The 21,848-nt window shown below is 48.1% G+C and overlaps 1 protein-coding gene across 2 annotated transcripts in view; it reads right to left on the bottom strand.

Moving 5' to 3' along the window:
• The window catches only part of PRMT8 (protein arginine methyltransferase 8), a 199,807-nt gene that overhangs the window by 76,326 nt on the left and 101,633 nt on the right, over window positions 1-21,848 (bottom strand). The window contains exon 2 of one of the 2 annotated variants that reach the window (XM_049772056.1): window positions 21,268-21,493. In XM_049772056.1, coding sequence (XP_049628013.1) covers window positions 21,268-21,342 — 75 coding nt within the window. In that variant the 5' untranslated portion in view covers window positions 21,343-21,493. Of the gene's footprint in view, window positions 1-21,267; window positions 21,821-21,848 lie in introns of those variants that run through there. The other variant, XM_049772055.1, reaches the window with a different exon arrangement.

Genomic DNA, 21,848 nt, shown 5'->3' with positions numbered 1-21,848 from the left:
ATTTAAACTATAATTAAATTATATGAATAGTTTAAATGAATGAAATGAAAATGAATGAATGAATGAAAAATGAATTTGCTCTCCCCATTTCACATCGTACATGAAAGTTAATTCAAGATGGATTAAGGATCTTGTTATGACACCTGAATTCATGAAATACATCATGGAAAACAAAGGTAGAACTCTTCATATTGACTTTAGATCATTTTTAATGATTCCATGCTATTGCCTATGAATACAGAAGCAAAATAAAAGTCAACTGAGACTACATCAAACTTAAAATGTTTCTGCATCATGAAAGAAATAATGGCTAGAATAAAGAAACTCCCACTGAGAGAGGAGGAAAGACATTCACTCACTACACATCTGACTAATGGCTAATATCCAAGATTTATAAAGCCCTCACAAAATTTAGCAGCTATAAAACAAACAACCCAATTAAAAAAAGTGAAGAGGAGCTGAACAAACACTTCCTCAAAGGAGACAAATGGCCAAGAGGTATATGAAAAAAAAAGTGTTCTTCATCACTTATTATTGTGGAAATGCAAGTAGAAGGAACAAGATATCACTTCACACCAGTGAGACTGGCACACATCAAAAAGATTGAAATGAATGTTGGTGGCAGAGTTGCAGGGGGAGGGAAGGGTCCCTCGTTCACTACTGGTGTTTGGCTAGGTCAGTCTTTATGGAAAACTGCATGGAGACAGCTCAAAAATTAAAAATAGAGCTTCCGGAAAAATCCAGTTAGTTCACTCCTTGCCACCTACTCCAAGAGCACAAAGACATGAATTCAAAAAGATATATTTGCACACTTATGTTTACTGCAGCACTCTTCATACTCACCAAGACCTGGGAACAATCCAAGCACATGGCAACAGATGATAGATAAAGAGACTGAGATATAGCTACCCTGGCAACACTGCTCAGCTGTGAGAGAAGATGTAATTTGGATGGATGGTACATAGGGAATCCTACTGAGAAGACTGAGTCAAAGAGTTTTAAAAAAGATAAATATCAGATCATCTCTTTCCTATGTCAAGTCTAAAGAAACATAGCATGAGATTAAACAATGGCCAAGACTAACAGACATTGGAAAGTTGGGTCTAGGGAACTCAGACGATCAAGTGCGAGATGAGAGGCTACATAGAGATTTGGTGAGAGGTGCTGGCACTCTAGTGGTAGGTACGATGTAGCAACACTAGATAACTGAAACATTCCTATGAACACTATTATGAATCACAGAGCCTAAATAAGAAAGTGAACAAAGGAAATGTGGGAGATAGCTCAAAGGGCTGAAGCACATGCCAGGCATGTTCTAGGCCCCCTGGTTGTCTGCCTAAGAACATCACCCCAGTTCTGTTAGACCCTAGTATCACATAACTGGGAGTGGCTCTGGGGACCCTCCAGCGCTACTAGAGAAATTTCCTCCATAAAAGGAAATAAAAGGATAAAAATAGCACATTATGTTATAGCTAATGAAAGGAACGCTAAAGCTGGCATATTACTACCAGCCTAATTCATTTCCAGAATGGATATTATCAGAGAGAGAAAAACCTTCCACAACGATCAAAGGATCGCTTTATCAGAAGGAGATAATGATTTCAAATGTTAATTTATGTCACGAAAGTGAAAACTGACAGGACCAATCTTTAGCAAAATGCAAATCCAAATAGAACACATCCAAATAGAACCCCCGTTGGGATGGCTAATTAAAATATTCCGTGATCAAGGCTGGAGAGATAGTACAGAAGGTGAGCAAGGCCCTTGCTTCACAAGTTTCTGATCATGATTCAATCCATAGCACCCCATAGCCCCACCCCCCACCCACACACCAAGACCTGCCAGAAGTGATCCCTAAGCACAAAGCCAGAAATAAGTTCTGAGCACAGTGGAGTGTGGCCCCCAAAGCAAATTAAATACATAAAATAAAATAGAATGCTAAGTGTTTGGCCAGGATAAAGCAGAATTGAAGCCATGAGCCCCTTGGTGGGAATGTCAAATGGTGGAAAACAATGGGAACCCTCCAAACATGGAAAATGAAATTGTCTTGATATCAGAGTAATACCACAACAGGTAGGGAGCTTGCCTTGCACACAGCTGATCGGAGTTCAGTCCCTGATACCTATATATTTTTCTGAGCCTCAGCAGGCATGATCCCTGAGCACAGAGCCAGGAGTAAGTCCTGAGTACAGCAGGGCATGGCCCAAAAACAAAACAGAAAAAAATGAGATTGTCATTGATTTTTTTTTTTGCTTTTGTTTGTTTTAGAACAACTGGCTCTGCTAAGGTCCTATTCCTAGTTCTATGTTCAGTGGTCATCTTGATAGTGCTCTGGAGATCAGAGGTGGTAAGTAGGGGTTAAACCAGGTTCTACTGTATACAAAGCAAGTGTCTTATCTGCTGTATGATTTCTCTGAGTAAAATTGGCATTTGAATCAGCAATTTTACCTTGGGTACATACTGACAAGAACTAGAAATAAGGACTGTGGGTTGGTTGTCTTGTTTGGTTTGGTTTGGGAACTATACCCAAGTGGTATTTTAGGACAACTCTTGATTCTGTGTTCAGGGAATCAATCCCATGATGTTGAGGGACCATATGTGGTCCTGGAGATGGAACTGGGGTCAGTCACATGCAAGACAAGTGTTTTAACGGCCTTACTATATAGCTTTTGCCCAAAGAGATGTGTATCCCCATGGTCAAAGCAGCATAAGATGCAGAAGCTGAGACATAGAAGCTACCTACCATGTCCTTGAAAAATAAATAAATAAAGCTAAAACAGAGAAATGATCAATACCATGAAATGATCTTTCACCTTCTTCTCCAGAGGAGGCGAATTCAGACTCAAGCTGTGACAGGGATTAGCCTTGAGGATACTCAGCTCATTACAAAAGCACAAACACTGTAGGATTGCAAGGGCCTAATATAAGTTACTTGGAGTCGTCCAAATTTGAGGGACAAAAAGGTAAGTGGCCTTGAAAGGGTGGAGAGTTTCCATTGTGATAGATGAAAGAGTCCCGGTGGTGGAGGCTGATGGTAATGTTGGCGGAATCTTATAAATGCATTTGAAACCACTCAGCTGTACAGTAAACAGAGCGGAGATGGCAACTTTCACAATAGGTGTATTGGGCCACAATGGGTTGAGGGGGTGGCATGGAAGGGAGTAGGGCGGATGTTGGGGATACTTATAGAAAGAACTGCAAGGAGCAAAAAGAAAAAGACAAGACTGATCTGGAAAACCCAAGACACACAATCCTTGAATGGAGGCCTGTGAAATCTAGCTGCTGTTTTTCCCTTCTCTCTTGTCACGACTCACACATATTCCTGTCTCAAAAGACTCAGAGACAGTTAACACAGCACACAAAGGCCTTTCCTTGTCCCCTAAAATATCTTAGTATCAATTCACTCAGTGGGTTCCTTCATCCTGAAAGGAAAAGGGAACTAGTATTCATCATAATGAAAGACCAGCTGTCAAAAGCCTGGGACTGGGAGAGAAACTTCTCTCAAATTCAATTTTAAGTTGATTCTCTCCATTCAAAGACATGTGCAGGGAGAGCAATGGGAAGCCTACTCCATTCCTACCTTAGGGGTCCCTCCACCTTCTCCCTACTTGTTAGAAACCCCAGCCCCTCTGATCCCCTGGCTCTCATCTCCATTACCCTGGACTTTACTTTGTGGCCTGGGTCCTTCTGAAGCAGTTCCTACCTAACCAGGATCTGAATGACCCCTATAGCCCCTATCTTTGTCCCAATGTCCCTTTGATAGAGTAAGCCTTCCAAGCCCTTACTGCCCTCATCTCCTTGGCCCTTACTTGATGGCTTAAGGTCTAGATGCTGCCATTTCCCCTCAGAAATGAAATGTCTCCCTTGGGAGCAGTTATCACTCTGTGTTCCTGAATTTCTGCTTCCCAGGCAAATGGTCAATGAAGACGTGCTAAAGGCAGGGATGGAGAAGCCAACAGAGAGAGTAATAGTTAGAAACTAGAATGTTTCTAGAAAATACTTCTAGAAACTAGAAGGGAATACTTAAACACAAATACAAACATCACAGGAACTGATAAGTCACATCCTGGATTGGGAAATACCTGATTACCTTATAGGGAGCTTTTGCCATTTACCTGATATAATATGTACTAAGAGCCTATAGTTTCAAAGGTCAACTACCCAATGGTGGAAATCCCCTCAACATCCTATAAAAGGAGCCTGGGAGGGCACTTGCTGTGTGACCCCAGCATGCTGGAATCTCAATAAATTTCCTTGCTTTTGCTTTACTGTTCATCTTCTTGTCTTTGTGGGATGGACCCTGGGTTTGGAGCTAACAGAATGGAAGGCTCCATTAATAAGGGGTTGGCACGATAGGAGAGCATGCTGCCAAGAAGAGAGGTAAAAAGCACAGATGGATTCAGTCCTGAGTCCACCTCTCTGGCCCATATGGCAGTTTGATACCAAACAGAACTAAGTGAATATTGCAGGTTCCACTTCAAGCTATCACTGTGTTGGTATTCCCTCAATGCAAATGCCTTGCCCTGCTCTCTCTCTATGGAAACTAGGTAATCCAGAGCACAGTGAAGTTGTGTTTTCTTTGTGAACTGATAGTCCTTAGGGATAGAGGTCAAAGTCATGGGCAAGCCCAGCCCTGCCTACCCTTCAGGCTTTGTCCACCAGGGAGCCAACCCCACTACCCTGCACACCCTTCTGTGATTCTGTGCACCATCACAACCCACCTTTTGTGCTGCCTGAGACACGTTCCTCCCTTTCTGCCTCTCCTATCTGTCCAGGTGCCCCTAGACAGCCCCAGGCTCAGATTGGATCCTTGAAAACCCTTCCCTTCTTGGCTCAGTTAAACCCCTTTGGGAAGAAATACATCAGAGCACAGCATTCTGCTAGGTGAAGGGTCTTCTCTGATCTGAGTCATTCCTTCAGATCTTTTTCATCAGAGAGGTCCTCGAAGTTTTAGGAAGTTGCACAGAAGTCCTTGACATCCCTGTCATAGTTTCTGCCCATCCAGCATTGTGGAGATCCCTCTCTAATTCTCAGAGGAGAAAAGGGGTTTTTACCAAGGCCTGACTGAGATCAAGTCTGTGATTCTGAGAAGCTGAGATGTGTGAGGAAACAGAAGGAAAAGAAAGCTCACAGCATTCTGGGGCACACACCAGCCTCTTTTTTTTTCTGCACTGCACATTCTGAAACAATGGCTGTATTTTAAACGAGGGTGGCGTGCCTGGGTGGTCATCAGACCAGAGAGACAGAACAGGGGTTTAACATAAAGCTAACTCTGGTTCAATAAAAGCACCACATCAGTTTTCTCAAGCTCTGCCAAGAGCAAGCCCTGAGTTCAGCCAGCTCTGACTCCCCCAAACCCAAACTAAGTGAACTATTTAATTTAAATAATAAAAGGGGTTTTCCCTTCTCTCTCACTGCTTTCTCCTCTCCATGCATCTCTGAATCCCACCTACAGTCTCCACAATAATCCTGGCTCCACATCTCTCAAAACTGAAGCTTCCTCCAAAGCAATGACCATTTGTACTCTTAGTGACATCCTCAGGCTCATTAGAATGCAGGGAGCAGGGGGAGCTCTCAGAAAAGGCACCACAGATGAGATGGATGGATGAGTAGATGGGTGGATGAATGGACTAACAGATGGGATAGGATGGATGGGTGAAAAGAAAGGTGAATAAACGATGGATGAATGGACAGATGGTTGGAAGGAAGAATAGATGAAGGAGCAGATAAATGTGTGGAAGAATGGGTGGAAGGGTAAATGAATGGACAGAGATAAAATGGATGGATGGATAGACAAACAGATAGATTAAAGGATGAATGAAAATGTGGGTAGATGGATGACAGATAGATGGATAGGCAGATGAATGGAAGGATGGATGGGATGGACAAATTATTGACAGCCAAATGGATGAATGGATGTAAGAACAAATGAACAAATGGATGATGGGTGGCTGAGTGGACAGATGAGAGAATGAATGTATAGGTAGATGATGGATAGATGTGTGGACAGAAGGACAGAAGGATGATGGATATCTAAGTGGATAGATGGAAGAATTAATGGATTTATGGATGATGGATAGAAGGATTAATGGTTGTATAATGAATAGATGAAAAGATGGATGGAAAGATGGAAAAATGGATGGAAAAATGAATGGATGGATGGCTGGAAAGATGGATGGATGAGTAGATGAACAAATAGATGGATCTCTGAGATCAGTCCATATAAACACAGGGTTTCCAAGCACTCAGAACCAAAGGCTCCTTCAAAGTCCCACTCCATCTCCGCACCCTCTTCCAGATGACTGGAGTCCATGGGTCACCTCAGTGTCCTTTGGATATCACTTGGACAAACCCTCTAGACATTTGGCTGGTCTGGGTCCACCCTAAAGAGACGAGTATCTAGCAATCCTAATAAAGACATACCAGCTTATAAAAATCAATGGAGCATCCTCAGGGTCTGACACATTACCACTCTCCTGGCAATTGTCCTTCACTTGATCTTTCTGGAGGAGGATTCCAACAGCACAGTTCTGTAATTCCCACTACATAGATAAAAAAATAAATAAACACAAGGCCCCAACAGAATAACAGGTTCTGGGGCACAGATCTAGAGACAAGAATAGAAGGAGCATAATCTGGAAGAAGCTCCTCCCTCTCTGTCTAGACAGAGCTGCTCTGAGAGTCTCTAGGTTATCAACAGCCACCAAGGACAGACCCTGCTGCTCTCGAGCCCCTTTGTCCCGCTTTCTGTGCCTCACATCCTCCCAGTGGGACACAAATATCTGGCCCTCTCCTGGCCAATCTACTGAAACCCATTTCTGAACACCCGGTGAGGTATAACATGATCTTGAAGCTGAGAGTTTATAGTTAGGCAGATGGTGGTGGCTCAAGGGGAAACGGGGCTGGAGATAGGGGAGGACACCCACAGGTTCCTCAGTAAGGAGCTAAGCACACCTCTGAGGGCAAGTTCCAGCACACATACAGAGGCTGTCATTTTTGTGCTCAGCTCTGCCGCCATCACTCTGTACCCCTGGTCAGACCATACCTTGACTTTCAGCTCCATCTGCCCACAGAGCAAGAACCACACCCCATATTTGGGAGCTCAGGGATCCACCATCATGCTGAAAGGCGGAGTGGATGTGACCTGGACTAGAGGAAGACTGAGCATAGGTGAAGACACCCACCAGGGTTAGCCAGGGATGGTGAAGGACAGACAGACAGCTTCTCCGAGAGGTAGACAAAGCCCTGTGCTTTGTTTTCCAACCGGAAGTCACCTCCTGTGGTTTGTGTAGTCCTGGGGATCAGAGATTGAACCCAGAGTCTCACTTACATGGAGCATGGGCTCCACCACCTCCCTGGCCCTGGGAAGCTCTGGCTTTTCAAGTGTAAGCCCTTAGAGAGTTCAGTGAATGAATCTGTGGGTGTATTTGATTCACACCTCAGGTTTTAATGCCCCGGGGAACTGAAAACCCAGGCAAAGGTAATTTGAAACACAAATTCCTACACTTGAACTTTGCAGAATGTTCCTAAAACATTCTCAGAAAACAAGGATGTTCTATTTGGTGGCTATGAGCTGATATGTCCTGATTAGGTGCTAACCTCTCTGGGGGTGACCTCAGAACATCCGAATGGAACCCTTGTGCCTGGAAACACCCTCTGTAACCAGAGGGAACCCGCAGAGCTTTTCCTCACTCATAACATGGGACTCTTACTTGGACTCCACTCACAAGACTTTCTAAGAGAGAAATAAAATATTCTGGTACTTAGAGTGCAGCCACTGTTCAAGAAACAGCATCAAGCATTTCTGCTGCTAAGAATTTTCTCATGGGAAATAGCTTGGTGCAGAGGGCATATACTGAGCATGTTCCAGGATGCAAGTTCTAATCCTGGCACCACACAGTCCCCTAAACACTAGTAGGTGGCCCTGGAGACAACGTAAAATCATAGTAAGTCTTTATCCTAAGATCTTTTTTTCTTTTTTTGGTTTTTGGTTTTTGGTTTTTGGGCCACACCTGGTGACTTTCAAGAGTTACTCCTGGCTCTGCACTCAGAAATCACTCCTGGCAGATTTGGGGGATCATATTGGATGCCGGGGAATGAACCTGAATCCATATCCGCCCAGGTCACTACATGTAAGGCAAATGTCCTACCACTGTGCTATCACTCCGGCCCTTGGCCTTAGATTCTTGATTAAATGCCAGCCCAGTTACTCAAGTATCAAATGGTTCTGGGAGCTCCTGAGCACCACATGAGGGGGTCCTCCCCCCAAAAAATAAACCAATGACTGTGAATACTGATATCCCTGGTATTGGAACAGAGAGGGTCCATAATAATTTCCTGGGGATAAGGGGAAGAAAAGCTACTGGAATGCAGTGATGAAAAGAGTTGGGAGGAAGGTTCCCTTCAGGGAAGACAGTCAAGGATAGTTTTATGAGGAAGGAGCTAAAAGAATCCCTCCTATAGCACAGTGGTAGGGCATTTGCCTTGAAAGCGCCAACCCAGTACCAATGGTGGTTCGAACCCCAGCATCTCATATGGTCCTCCATTCCTGCCAGGAGCGATTTCTGAGCAGAGAGCCAGGAGTAACCCCCGAGCGCAGTCGAGCATGGCCCAAAAACAAAAAATAAGAATCTCTCCTGTGGCCTCACTCTCCTCCCCTCTGATCAGCTAATGCTCCTGTTGATGTTTCCACTGCTGACACTCACTCAGGTAGAAACCTGGAGAAGCCAGAAAGGTGGCCTATTGCTAAAGGTTGTACACAATGATGCACATCAGGGCAGAAGGAGGTGTAGGGAAGGCCAGGGAAGTACAAAGGGGGCCTCCCCATATCTGCAGGTGTGCAGGCCCTTCTGGGAACAGGATGCGTGACTCTGTGTATACTGGGGATCTCTGGAAAGTGCCCCTATGGGTTGGCTGGTAAAGGTTCCAGAAAGGGAGGAAGCAGCTGTTCTCCAAACTGTATCTTGTAGCCTAAAAGGCCAGTGTTACCCCAATACTAATTGGGCCAAGGTGAACGAGGCTTTCTACTTCCAGAGTCAAGCTTGGCACCAGGTCCACCAAACACCAACCTCAGGAGACAAGCAGCAAATTAACTTCCTGCAGGAACAAGAGTCTATGACATGCGGAAAGACCGGAAGGAATCAGCAGAGAAGCCCCATAGCCCAGAGCCTGGCTTGGGCCCCAAATCGAATTCTTTGACCTTGACAATGACCTTGACAGAGCAGAGTCCCTTCCACTACCACCTCCTGATTTCATGCTGCCTGTTTCAAAATACAGTCCTAAATTCTTAGATCCTCAACACCCTGCCTTCTTTGTCTGGATTTGGGGTCCTGGAAATGGAACCCAAGATGTGCCAAGTCTTTTAGGCTTCTTGGAGAAAATCACACCTGATACCATTGTAATTCTTCATTATCTATAATTGGATAGAGGCAGCACTGCAAAGGCGGACGCTATGAGAACTAGACCTGCAGGGGCTGGTGCAGAATGAAAATCAATATTTTTCTGGGGCCAGCAGAGAATACAACAAGTTGGGGCACAAAACTAAGCATGCACCTGGCCTGGGCTCAATTCCTAGAACTACCTGGTGTGGCCCAGGAGGGCCCTAGCAGGGTTTGAGGAGCCCTGGATATTCCCAGCACCACAGGGCCCAAGCAGCATCCTTGCATTATTAACATAATGGCCCAGTGGGCTGGGAATTGCTGATGAGGACCCCAGAGCTCCTAAACCTTGCTTGGGAAGCTATAAAAAAAAAATCATTGCTGTTTTCTGGAAACTTTCTAAGAAGTGTGAATTTAGATGTTCTCTTTATTCTCATCCTCATTCTCATTCATCACAGAGCTTGGAGAGGGGATGATTCTGTGTGTTCCCCAGTACAAGGAGAGAAGAGGCAGGGTTAGAGCTAGAGGCAACCTACCCCAAAAAGGCCAGGCCCATGGGGCCAGAGAGCACAGTGGTAGGGCGTTTGACTCGCATTCGGCCAACCCAGGAGGGACCCGAGTTCAATTCCCGGCTTCACATATGGTCCCCTGAGCCTACCAGTCGTGATTTCTGGGTGCAGAGCCAGGAGTAACCCGAGTGCTGCCAAGTGTAGCCAAAAAAATTTTTTTTCTCAGCTGGGGGGAATAAACGAGCCTCTTACAGGCCCCCAGGGCATGCAAAGAACCCACAACTTTAAAATGGCATAAATAAGAGGACATGGCATGGCATAAAATTAGGGACCCAATGGGAGGGAGAAAGTAGGAGGACATAGAAAGGAAACAAGATCAGAAAGAGCCAGGGTCAGAATTCTGCATCATGACTCCTTCCAACATTGTCTTCTTCCTGCCCCCCCCTCTCCTTCTATCAGGCCCTTCATCTTATGCTGTGGTCCCCCATTTATAGGATTTTCACCTGTGGCCCCTTGGAATCTCCTGAGGTAGAAGGGGCTATGATAAATACTGGTTGAGGGAGGTGGCCATGGGAAGGGAAGGTGACACCAGTGAGATCCAAGAGGAAAAACTATGCTATGAAAACCATCCTTATGAAGGGTAGATTTCACACACATAGGTGAAGCCTCATCCCTCCTTTCTTCCTAGGTATCTTGACCTTGCCTGCAAGACCCCGCCCATTCCTGGGAGGGGTCTTGGAAAAGGTAGATAAGGCCTTTGACCCAGGGGATTGGGCTTCTGCCTTTTGGTCTTTGGCCAGCATGGAGGTCAAAGGGAAGATGGCTGAAAGGACTTAAGATGCAGGGCTAGCTAAGAATGGCTGTGCTTGAAAGGTTATGATATAGGCCACACACATGTGTGTGTGATGCCTGTCTGGATGAGTCTGATTCCGCCGTTCACCTAAACCTGGGACCCCCCAGCTGAATGGGGGTTGCGGAGCCACGTGGCCTGGGATGGCAGAGAAAAATCTCGCCATCCATCCATCTCCATCCATCCACCTCCATTCAGATCAATCTTTAATTATTTAATGCAACATCTGAAAACCATCCTTATGAAGGGTAGATTTCACACACATAGGGACTGGTTGGGGACCCCAGGGTGTTACCTGTCCCCTAACTCTCAGTAGCCAGGTCCAAAGAGTCAAAGGGACATAAGGGACTCATGTATCAACATAAATGTAAAATTTGTTGTATGATGGAGCCAGAAACTAACTCTGTCCCCCTAAACTATGGATCAGAAGTCAAAACTCTGAAGAGTGGTTTCCCTGGTCTCCCAAATTCACTGGGTCACATGAGAAAGTTGAAGAGAGTCGGGGAACAAGTCCAGAGAGTAAGGTATGTACCCCGAACAGTGCTGACTCTGGCTTAATTCTTGGCACTACAGAGGGTCCCCTGAGTCCTGCCAGGAATGAACCCTGGGTATGGATCAACTTCCCCTGCCAAGCAAACAAAATAGGAATGGGTGATGCCAGGGAGCAGAGGGTAGGCTGAAAAGCAAGATGGGAACTTGGTTTGCGTCATGCCAAGCCAGAAGGGCCCACAAGATACAAAACAGGGGGTAAGAGCCAGAGTGATTGCACAGCTATAGAACATTTGCCTTGCACTCGGCTGACCTGGGACAGACCCAGGTTTGATTCCCGGCATCCCATATGGTCCCTCGAGCCTGCCAGGGCAATTTCTGAGCACAGAGCCAGGAGTAACCCCTGAGCGCCATCAGGTGTGGCCCCAAAAAAACAAAAACAAAACAAATCTGGGTAGCCAGTCAGCATGTAGCTCTGGTGGCCCAGAGGGGGAGAGAAAAGCGGGGTGATTCCTCTTTAGGGTCATGGCCACATGTGACCTCACAGTAAGGTCATCTCTCTTGCTGGCCTCAGCCAAAGCTCAGTAGTCCAGCACTCAGCACTCAGCACCCAGCCCAACACCCAAAGGCACACAGGGCTCCCAGATCCTGACCTCATTGTGGGAGAGCAGCCAGGTTCAGGCATTTTTAAGAAATGACAGTACTGCCCTATGCAGCGGGGATAGGGATAGCAACAGAGCAGAAGTCCCAGCTGTATCCTCCCTTCCAATGCTGCAACCACCCCCTATCTCTGTCCATGCCTCCATCCAGACCAGAAACCAAGGCTTCCTCCCCACCCAGCTACTCTAGAGCAACTCCTTTAGAGTCTCTCCTGCTGTTTTTGAGAGGGGGGTGTGTGGGAGGGAATGATAGGGAGAGAGGGAAAGAAAGATAAGAGATGACACAGGGACACTGAACTTTCTGGAACCAGGGAGAAGTATGCATAGTTAGCCACATGAAAAACAAAACAAAACAAAACAAAACAAAAAGAACAACAAAGTACCCATGCAAACTGCTTTGTTCAGATTGTTTGCAATGTATACCTCTGTCTCTTCCTCTCTTCCTCTCTCTCTTCCTCTCTCTTCCTCTCTCTTCCTCTCTCTTTCTCTCTCTCTGTCTCTCTGTCTCTCTCTCTGTCTCTCTCTGTCTCTCTCTGTCTCTGTCTCTCTCTGTCTCTCTCTCTCTCTCTCTCTCTCTCTCTCTCTCTCAAGGTGATTGCCCTGTATGTGGTTCCACCCCTGACCAAACTTTGCTACAGGTTTGACCCCCCCTCCCAAGAACTGCTATTGGTCCCCTGATAACTTACAAGTGATCCCTGAGCACCACCAAATGTGGCCTCAAACAATCCCCCACCAAAAAAAGAAGTGTACAGAGTGAATAAACTTCAATTCCTCCCAGGTGAGAAAGAAATCACACACTCTGCCTTTCTTTTTTCTCTGGCTTTTTTGTTTGTTTGTTTGTTTGTTTTCTGGCTGTTATCCCATAAGTAGGTGAGACCCTTGTGACCGTTCCAGAAGTAGGGGTGTCCCTCATATTCTGCAGGGTTAACAAGGAGATTCAAGCTCAGATCTCACCCCAAATGTCTGCTCCCACCTCCATACCCAGCTCCCTTTTTAAGGGAGAAGGATCAAAAGGAAATATGAGGGAGAGAAAATCAGTGCAGCACCTTCCATGAGCACATAGGCCTTGATCTCTTCCATGAAGGCTCATCCATGTCCCAATGTCCCACTTGTTCCCATGCCCACATGGAAAGTCAACTCTTTCTCTCACCGCTTCCCCAGTTCCAAGGGCCATGAACCTTTGTAGTGGAGATCTCTGAGGAAGCCCTCTTGGGCTGCAGGAGTAATCCCTCAGCACAGAGCTAGGAGTTAGCCCTGAGCATTGTGATCCAAAACCCAGAAAATGAAATGAAAAAACAAAAAGTACTTAGCCAGGTATTTGCATTTTATGTCACTACTTCCAGAGTGATGTAAACCAAGGAGACAGGGATAGCTGTGGAATAAGATGATGCTTGTCTCAAAGAAGAATGTCCAACCTCTCAGGTGCAAGTATCTTAGGGAATAAAGGATGAACCAGAGCTCATGTGTGTTCTGGGGTGGGTAAGCAGGACCCAGGATATGGGACAGAGGTACAGACAGAGGGCAACTGGATGGGTCTTCCCAGAACCTTCACTTCCCCTTTGCCCAAATCTACTCATTCATTCCCAGCAGAGGAACCCCGCTTGCTTCCATCCCACAAGCACTCCTGTGTTCCCCAACTACCTTGACAGTTCCCCCACATTGTCAAAAGGCCCATTTTCTTTTCTCCCCAGCTGGCACACAAGATACCAAGGTATAAGGACTGTTTTTACAGATGCTTTCGAGTTCCACACTGCTGTGCGATCATCACTCAGAGCTGTGTTAGCAAAAATAAAATAAAATAAAATAAAATAAAATAGGGGCCAGATAGATAACATGGAGGTAAGGTGTTTGCCTTGCATGCAGAAGGATGGTGGTTCGAATCCCAGCATCCCATATGGTCCCCCGAGCCTGGCAGGACTGATTTCTGAGCATAGAGCCAGGAGGAACCCCTGGGCTCTGCCGGGTGTGACCCAAAAACCAAAAATAAAATAAAATGAGCAATGGAAGCCTGAGCTGGAGATGGCAATGCTGTATTACAGCCCCTGTGACAATCAAAAGTCCATATAGGATGCCTGAGGAAAGGGAAGCTTATGTTAATGCATGTCTTAATTCTCTGTGCTTTCTTCTCAAGGACTAAAGTTTGGGTTGTATGAGGGAGCACATATCCATGCACTCAGGGCACTTGTTCTGTTGGGTTTGGGGTCTAGGAGTTACACCAAAGATGCTCAGTGATCACTCCTAGAGAAGCTTGGGGAATTCTCTGGGGTGTTGGCAATCTATTTACTGTATGGGTCAGCTGCTGGAATGGCAAGTGCTCTACCGGCCATACTATCACTCCAGCTCATCATCAGCATTTTTGAAGCAAAATAGTGCCCCCCCCCCCCCGATTGAGTACTGCTCCTGGTTGGGCAACTCACTGTTGAGTTGATTCATTGACTTCAACTCACAGTCCCTGTCTGCAGCCCAGAGAAGCAAAGCTACTGGTTGGACAAAATAACTCATGTTCTTTGCTCAGAGCTGGAGTTCAAGTCACGGAGTCTAGCTTTGAGCCCACATGGGCCTGTGTGATAGCAAACAGGGTAAGGTGCTTGGCTTGCATGCAGCTGACCTAAGTTTGATTCCTGTCATCCCAAATGGTCCCCGAACTCTCATTCAAGAATGATCCCTGAATGTAGACCCTAGAGTAAGACCTAAACACAGCCAAGTATGGCCCCAAAACGAACAAGTGCCTGAGGTAAGTCCCCATAGGAAAGAAGAACACAGGTTAGTCCAGGGCCTCTGCCTACTTCCTTTACCCCTTCCCTTCATTCTCTGACCTTGGTGAAGAAGCTCCTCCTTGCCTTTGGTGGAGATATTCCAGCACCCACTCTCTACCAGTACAGAGGTAAAACCATGGCAAGCAGGGGTGATAATGCAGCTGGACATGTGCATGACCTGCACACATGTGAGGCCCAAGTTTCTATCCCGGCATTGCATGTCCCTCCACCAGCACCTTGGAATGGTTCTCTGGGTCCCCAGCTCCAACAGGACCCATGTCCTCAGGTCCTCACATTGGGTCACTCAGCCAAGCTGGGTCAAGTGTTGCTAGAGTGACCTTATAACAGCCTGAGCAAATACCAAAATACACATAAATACATGGGACCACTAGTATCAAACCCTAGATATACTCTTTTTTTTCTCTCTCTTTTGGATTTGGGGCCACATCTAGCAATGCTCAGGGTTTATTTCTAGCTCTGTGCCCAGGGAATTACTCCTGGTGATGGTGGGGAGCAAACCAAGTCAGCCAAAATGCAAGGCAAGCACCCTACCCGCTGTACTACCTCTTGGTCCCATGCTATGTGTTTTCTTATCTGTCCAGACAGTTCTAGGACAAAGAAGCATAAATGAGTAATGTGGGAGATGAGCAACAAAACAAAAAGTAGGAGCCAGAGCGATAACATGGCTATAGGGCATTTGCCTTGCATGTGCTGACCCAGGACAGACAGACCCTGATTCAACCCCTAGCATCCTATATGGTCCCACAAGCCTGCCAGGAGTGATTTCTGAGTGCAGAGCCAGAGCACCATTAACTGTAGCCCAAAAACCAAAATGATAGCAATAAGCAGTTATGGGACTTATATCCATGTAAGTCAGGGAGATTATACAGGATTTAGGGTGCTCTCCTGCTTGTGGCCAACCCCAGTTTTAATCCTTAGTACTGAGCCCTGTCCAGAAATGTGAGAGGTGAGCATAAAGCCAGAAGTAAGTCCTGAGCACAGTCAGGTAAGCCCTCTCCACTATTCCTCCTTCCAAAAAGGAATTTGTGATCTTAATCTAGAAACAATCCTAGTGCCCGAGAACACATGAGCAGATAAACTGTGGTACGACTACATACACAATGAAATACTATACAGCTATTAGCAAAAATGAGGTCATGAAATTTGCTTATGGATTTGGAAAGTATTGTGTTGAGTAAACTGAGTCAGAGAGAGAAAGATAGACACAGAACGATCACATTCTATGTCTCATTCTAGGCAGGGAGGGCATTTTGCCTTTTATGCAGATGATCCAGGTTCAGTCCCCAGCATCTGGTATAGTTCCCTGAGCACTACCAGGAATGATCCCTGAGCACAGAGCTAGGTGTAATTTAGGAGTATAGCCCAGTATGACCCTAAAACAATAAATGAATTTTTGCTACAAGTATTTTCTCACCCCTGACAACTCTCTTTTGAGCTGCTAAAAACCCTGGTCTAAGAGTCACCCCCATTAATTCTGGAGAGAGCTATAAAGCCAGTGGCAGCCGGGAAGGGCCCCACACACCACTCCACCCCAACTAATAACTGGATGTTATGGTTAACCCATCTGCTTGCTCTTCAAGTGACCAATCCATCTTCGGAGTGATCGTTGACCCAAGGGTCACCAATGTGTCCCTAAACTTTGAGTCACTCTGGCCTCTGATTACCAGCATATTCACTTGAGGTTACAGAGGTCACCAGCCATGTCTGAGCAGCACAGAGGTAGGTGTAGAGATGAAGTCTGCTCTGCAGAGAGCCTCAAGTGAGGAAAATATCGTCAGCTCTGGGAGCTTGTTCCCAGTTGCTGTCAATATTATTATGAACAGTTGTCATTCACTGTGTCTGGCACTGTGCTAAGAACAGGGCCTGCCCCTAAAAGTTCACCATCTAATTGGAGAAAGAGACATGCAAAAAAAAAAAAAAAAAGCCAACTGCCATTATCTCATAATAGAAAAAGTGAGAGACACTAGTTGGAACATAAAAGAGGAGGAGCACTCTCTGAGGGTGGAGGAGTGGGGACAGTGGATAAGGATAAGTGGCATTTCTGGGGAGGTTGCCTGGAGGAGGTGACCTTTGAATGGATTCACAGCTTGAAGAAGATTGGGGGTGGGTGAAGGGCACACATGGGGCAGAGAGAAGGAGGTAGTGTCTCTGTGCTTCAGAAACACCCCTGACAGGGCTGGGGGACCTTATGGTGGCAGAGATCAAACCACAGTTGGAAATGTTCAATCTTCCATCCTTTCATCCATCCATTCATTCATCCTTCTTTTTTCCTTCCCTCTTTCTTCCACTCTCCCTTCCTTCTTCCTTCTTCTCATCCTTTCTCCCTCCTTTCTTCCTTCCTTCTTCCTTCCTCTCTTCCTCCCTCACTCTACCTGTCTTTCTTTCTTTCTTTTGTATTCTTCCTTCCTTTTTTTATATTTTTCCATGAGAGAAGGACATAGTGTATGTAACAACACAGGCAGAGGGGACAGTATAACAAAGTACCCTGGAACAATGTCTGACCAGTATGGAGAACTGTATAGAGAAATAGCCAAGGGTAAGTCATCAAAGGTCTTGAGCTAATCGCTTTGGGCTCAACCCATTTGACCTGTGGCAAGGGATTCTATTGTTGGGGTTTCATTTGGCTTACAGTACTAGGGCTCAAACCCAGAGCTTCATACACATGCAAGTAAGAGCTCTACCACCGGGCCATCTCCCAGCCCACCCTGTATAGCACAGTTTTTTTTACAACAACTGTGCCAGTATACAGCAGCTCATTAAACTGCCTTAGAGGCTGAACTCCATGATGACAACCAGGACATGGGTACCTACTGCCTTACAGAGGGTGGAGAAGAGATCCAGCCTCCGGCAGAGAGAAAGAAGGCTGCAGTGGACATTGCAGAGTGGCACATTAGGAGGATTCTAATGAGAGCAGATGAACAGACAAGAGACTGGCAGGGAAGCTGAGACCACCTGAGCTATGAAACATGTCTGAGGGACCCATGAATGTACAAACAGAGCATGCACTACTGCGTCTTTCCCAAGGGCCAGGGTAATGTTTCCTCAGAGCCCCAACCCCAGATCATCAGAACAGCTCCAGAGACCCAACCAGGGAACTGAGATCAAGGTCCAAGAGAACAGGCAGAGCCAGTCTGGGCCAACTGCACCCTCAGACCCATGGAGGGCTATGGAGGGGGCTTTGCTCTTAACACAAACCAATTTAGCTTAACTTTGCCTAACAGTGAATATAATAATCTTCCTATACCACTGAAGAAAAAACCACCTTCCATCATCCTTGCCTTTCTCCACTGTCCCTTCCCTCCCCTTCACCCCACCCCTCTCTCTTCACCTCTCTTCACCTCTCTCTCCTGGCAGCTTTGAAGACATAGCTCAGAGCAAAGAGCCAGGCCACCTGGGAAGGGGAATATTGTGTGTTTTTAGGGTCTCACCAACCAGCTCAAAGTGTTCTTCTAGAAAATGGGGATGAGAAATAGATTCAAACCATCACTCCTCTCTCTCACAGGATTTCTGTGAGACTGAAATGAGATATACTCAACACCCTGTACTAGCACAATGGCTGGAAAGGATGCCACCATTTTTTTTAAAAATTTAAATTGGTATTATTTGCCACAACTGGCCAAGGGGTTGAAAGCTCTCTGGCAAGGGGGTCTAGCTGTTTTCTTACATGACTGGTTCCTCCTGCTTCTGTTTGCCAATGGCATATTGGATTAGGAGTGAGGACTGTGAAAGCATGTAGGCACACTCACCCATGTACATGCTTGCACACACATTTACTCACACACATCCACTCACACCCACTCTCACACTGTCACATGCACTCACACACGCATCCTTTCATGCATACAGTCTCACACTAAGACACTCACTCATACACAGCTCACAAACATAGTACTCTCACACATATATTTACACATGCAAAAAACACACACACACAAACACACAGAGGCATCATTGTCTTTCTCTCTCCTACCTTAAACGCAGGCAGGCAACCTCACAATAGCCCACATTTCGAAATACTGTCTTAGTCCTGGCTTATTCCAAAAAAACAACCAGTTCCTGGAGAGACACCAACTGATTGTCAGACTGCCTGCAGGCCTCCATTTGGGTACATGAGACCAAGCCTGAGTTCTTACCCTCCAGAAAGCAAGCTGCTGAGAAGAAGTCCCCCAACACCCCACCCCACCCAGACTCACTCCCTTCCACCGAGTCCCTCTGGCAGGCACCCCACTGCCTTGGAGACCAGGTTGGTCTTTTTTTCTTTTTTTCTTTTTTTGCTCGCAAGCTGCCTGTACTGCTGTTTTCATTGATGCCTTGAGCAGAGCCTGGCATGTGCAACTACTGAGAACCCTGAGCACAGAGCGGCGGGGAAGCAAGTAAAAATAGCCTGGAGCTCAGAACTCCGTGTGCACTGTTCCTTTAACCCTGCTCTGCTGAGTTTGGGGGCCACTGCTGCTGCAGAAAATCACAGGGGTTCAAACACACACACACACACACACACACTAGTGTCCCCAGGGATGGGTCACTTCAGGCCCTAGAAAAGTTTTTTTAAAGAATATGGGTATAGGGAAAAGAGATGGGGGGGGGAGGTTGGGTTGAGGGTAGGGTGTCCCTTTTCTCACTCCCAGTGCTTCAGGCACCTGGAGTCTGGAGTGGGTGCCCCCCCCACTTGAGCCAACAGTTTGGAGATGAGCAGTCTGGCTTCTGAGTTATTTTTAGAAACCTTTTCCAGGGGTGGACCGGGAGAGGTCAGGGCTTGGAGCTTTTTTAAGGCTGGCTCTCAGTACTGTCTTATACATCCTTCTAAAAGTCGGCTCAAGGGTAGGAAAGAGGGGACCACAAACAGGCTGGTTCTGCTTTAACTCGGGGAGCAGGCATTAGCTCCAGAACGACACCCCTGTTTCCCAGCCCCAGAGCCTGTTTCTTTCAAAGCAAAGAGACACTAAGCAGATGAACGAACACTGCTTGCTCAGAGAAAGAGGATTCCCCCCCCCCACCCTTTTGGAAAAGCTCAGCTGCCCACGCGGTGACTTGGGGGTTCAGCTGTCAATCAAGAGGGCTGGGGGGAGAGCTGGGGAAGGGTCTCCTCTCTGCAGGGGCAGGTAGGCAGCATTGGAGCCTGCCACAATGTCATTGCCACGCACCACACCTCCCTGCCTGCAAACCCGGTGCATCTGTCTGAGCCATATGTGTAATGCGGGGCAGCCTCACCAAGAGACACCCGGCTAATAACAGACCCCCAGGACTTTGCTCTCCTGTCTTTTCCCTGCCACTGAGTAAGGCACATGTCCCCCAGGGCATCCCCCTCCTGGACGCACTGGATAAGGTAAGGGGTGGAGGGCTGGCTGCCCATGCGGATCCCCTTGGTGACTGACTACAGGTGCCCGGAACCTGCCATCTAGTCCCCCCTCAACCCCGGTTGCAATGACCCCCAAGGGGCCAGATCGAGGCGACCGACCGGATGGGTTGGGCACCCATCCTGGGGCTCGCTCCAGATGGGTCCTGCCCGGTGGCTGCAGCCCCTTATCACTGCGGCAGGAGCGGGCTCTGTCCCTGGTGCTGAAGGCGCCAGGGCGCGCGGAACCCTCCGAGACAGCGGCTCCCACGTTCCTTCCAGGACTGCGGACCTCGGCCTGGCCTGGCTAGAGCCCGGAGCGCAGGACACCGCGGTGCCAGCCAGCCCGAGCGTCCCCTTCCTCACCAGCACCCCCAGCACCCTCTCCAGCACTCCGCCACCCTCTCCGGCATGCCTCCAGCCAGCCCTGTCCCCAACAAGCAGCACCAACCACCAGCAGGCACCGAGCAGCTGCTGGGAAGATCTGAGCGCTCCTGGTGGGGACTCACAGGGGCTGGAAGACTAAAAAAGAGCAGGCAGACCCCCAGCCTCGAAAGGACCCTTAAGGACTCCCCCCACCCCAAAAAAAACCCTCCAACACCTCCCCAGCATCAGCAGCAGGGAGCGTGCCTGGCCAAGGGTTCCGGAGACTTGGGGGAGAGGGGGAGAGGGGGAGAGGGGGAGAGGGGGAGAGGGAGAGAGAGAGAGAGAGAGAGAGAGAGAGAGAGAGAGAGAGAGACAGAGACAGAGAGACAGAGAGAGAGACAGAGAGACAGAGAGAGAGAGACAGAGAGAGACAGAGACAGAGAGACAGAGACAGAGAGACAGAGAGAGAGACAGAGAGAGACAGAGAGAGAGACAGAGAGAGACAGAGAGAGACAGAGAGAGACAGAGAGAGAGAGAGAGAGAGAGAGAGAGAGAGAGAGAGAGAGAGAGAGAGAGAGAGAGAGAGATGGCCCTGGAGAGGTCAGAGGCGAAAAGGACTCTTGGGCATGGTCGTGCAAGAGGGAGAGCGGGCATCGTGCTCACACTCAGACTCAAACACATATACACACACACACACACACACACACACACACACACACACACACACACACACACACACACACACTGGCGGCCAGGGGAAAGTTTGGCACTCGGAGAGCGCAGAGGCTGCAGCGTGGAGGAGCGGGAGACCGGACTGGGGGGGTCCAGGAGGGCTGTCCCAGAGGGGTGTCCACGGGGGTCTCTCCACACCCCCAGCCCCAATCCCCGGGCCCCGGGGCCCTCCTCACCTCGGCGTTGTCGGCCGCGTTCTCCGCCATCTTCCTCCGGAGGAGCAGGCACCGGGAGGAGTGTTTCATGCCCATAGGCGCCAGCCAGGGGTGGGTACCGGGAGGACGGAGGAGAAGGAGGGAGCCGGGGTGGCTTGGCCAAGAGAGAGAAATAGAGAGAGCAAGAAGAGGAGGCCGGGGAGGGCGGCAGCAGTCAGGCCCCGAGAGAGAAAAGCGCCCAGAGGGGCTCCCGGCTCCCGAGCACCCCGGGCTCCGGCTCCCTCTTCTCCCTGCGATCCCTCCTCTCCCTCCTCTCCCTCCTCTCCGCGTGCCGGAGCGCCCCAGCCGGTCCCGGCGTCTCCACCGCGGCTGCGGCTGCAGGGTCCGCTCGGCTGGCTCGGCCTCCTCCTCCCTGTCTCATGGGCTCCGGGTCCTCCACACGCACGCCTGCGATGGCGAGTTCTTGGGGGACACCCGCCTGGTCCCCACTCCCAGCTCCCCAACCCGACCCGCTCCTGGGCGCGCGCCGTGGAGCCTTCCCTCCCTTCAAGTGCGGCCGGCCAGAGGCCGCCTCCAACTCCTGGCAACTTGGAGAGAGCGAG

The sequence above is a fragment of the Suncus etruscus genome, chromosome 4 (assembly GCF_024139225.1).
Source record: "Suncus etruscus isolate mSunEtr1 chromosome 4, mSunEtr1.pri.cur, whole genome shotgun sequence".
Classification (NCBI taxonomy): domain Eukaryota; kingdom Metazoa; phylum Chordata; class Mammalia; order Eulipotyphla; family Soricidae; genus Suncus; species Suncus etruscus.
Note: the sequence above shows the minus strand (reverse complement) of the source record. Positions and strands in the feature narration are given on the sequence as shown.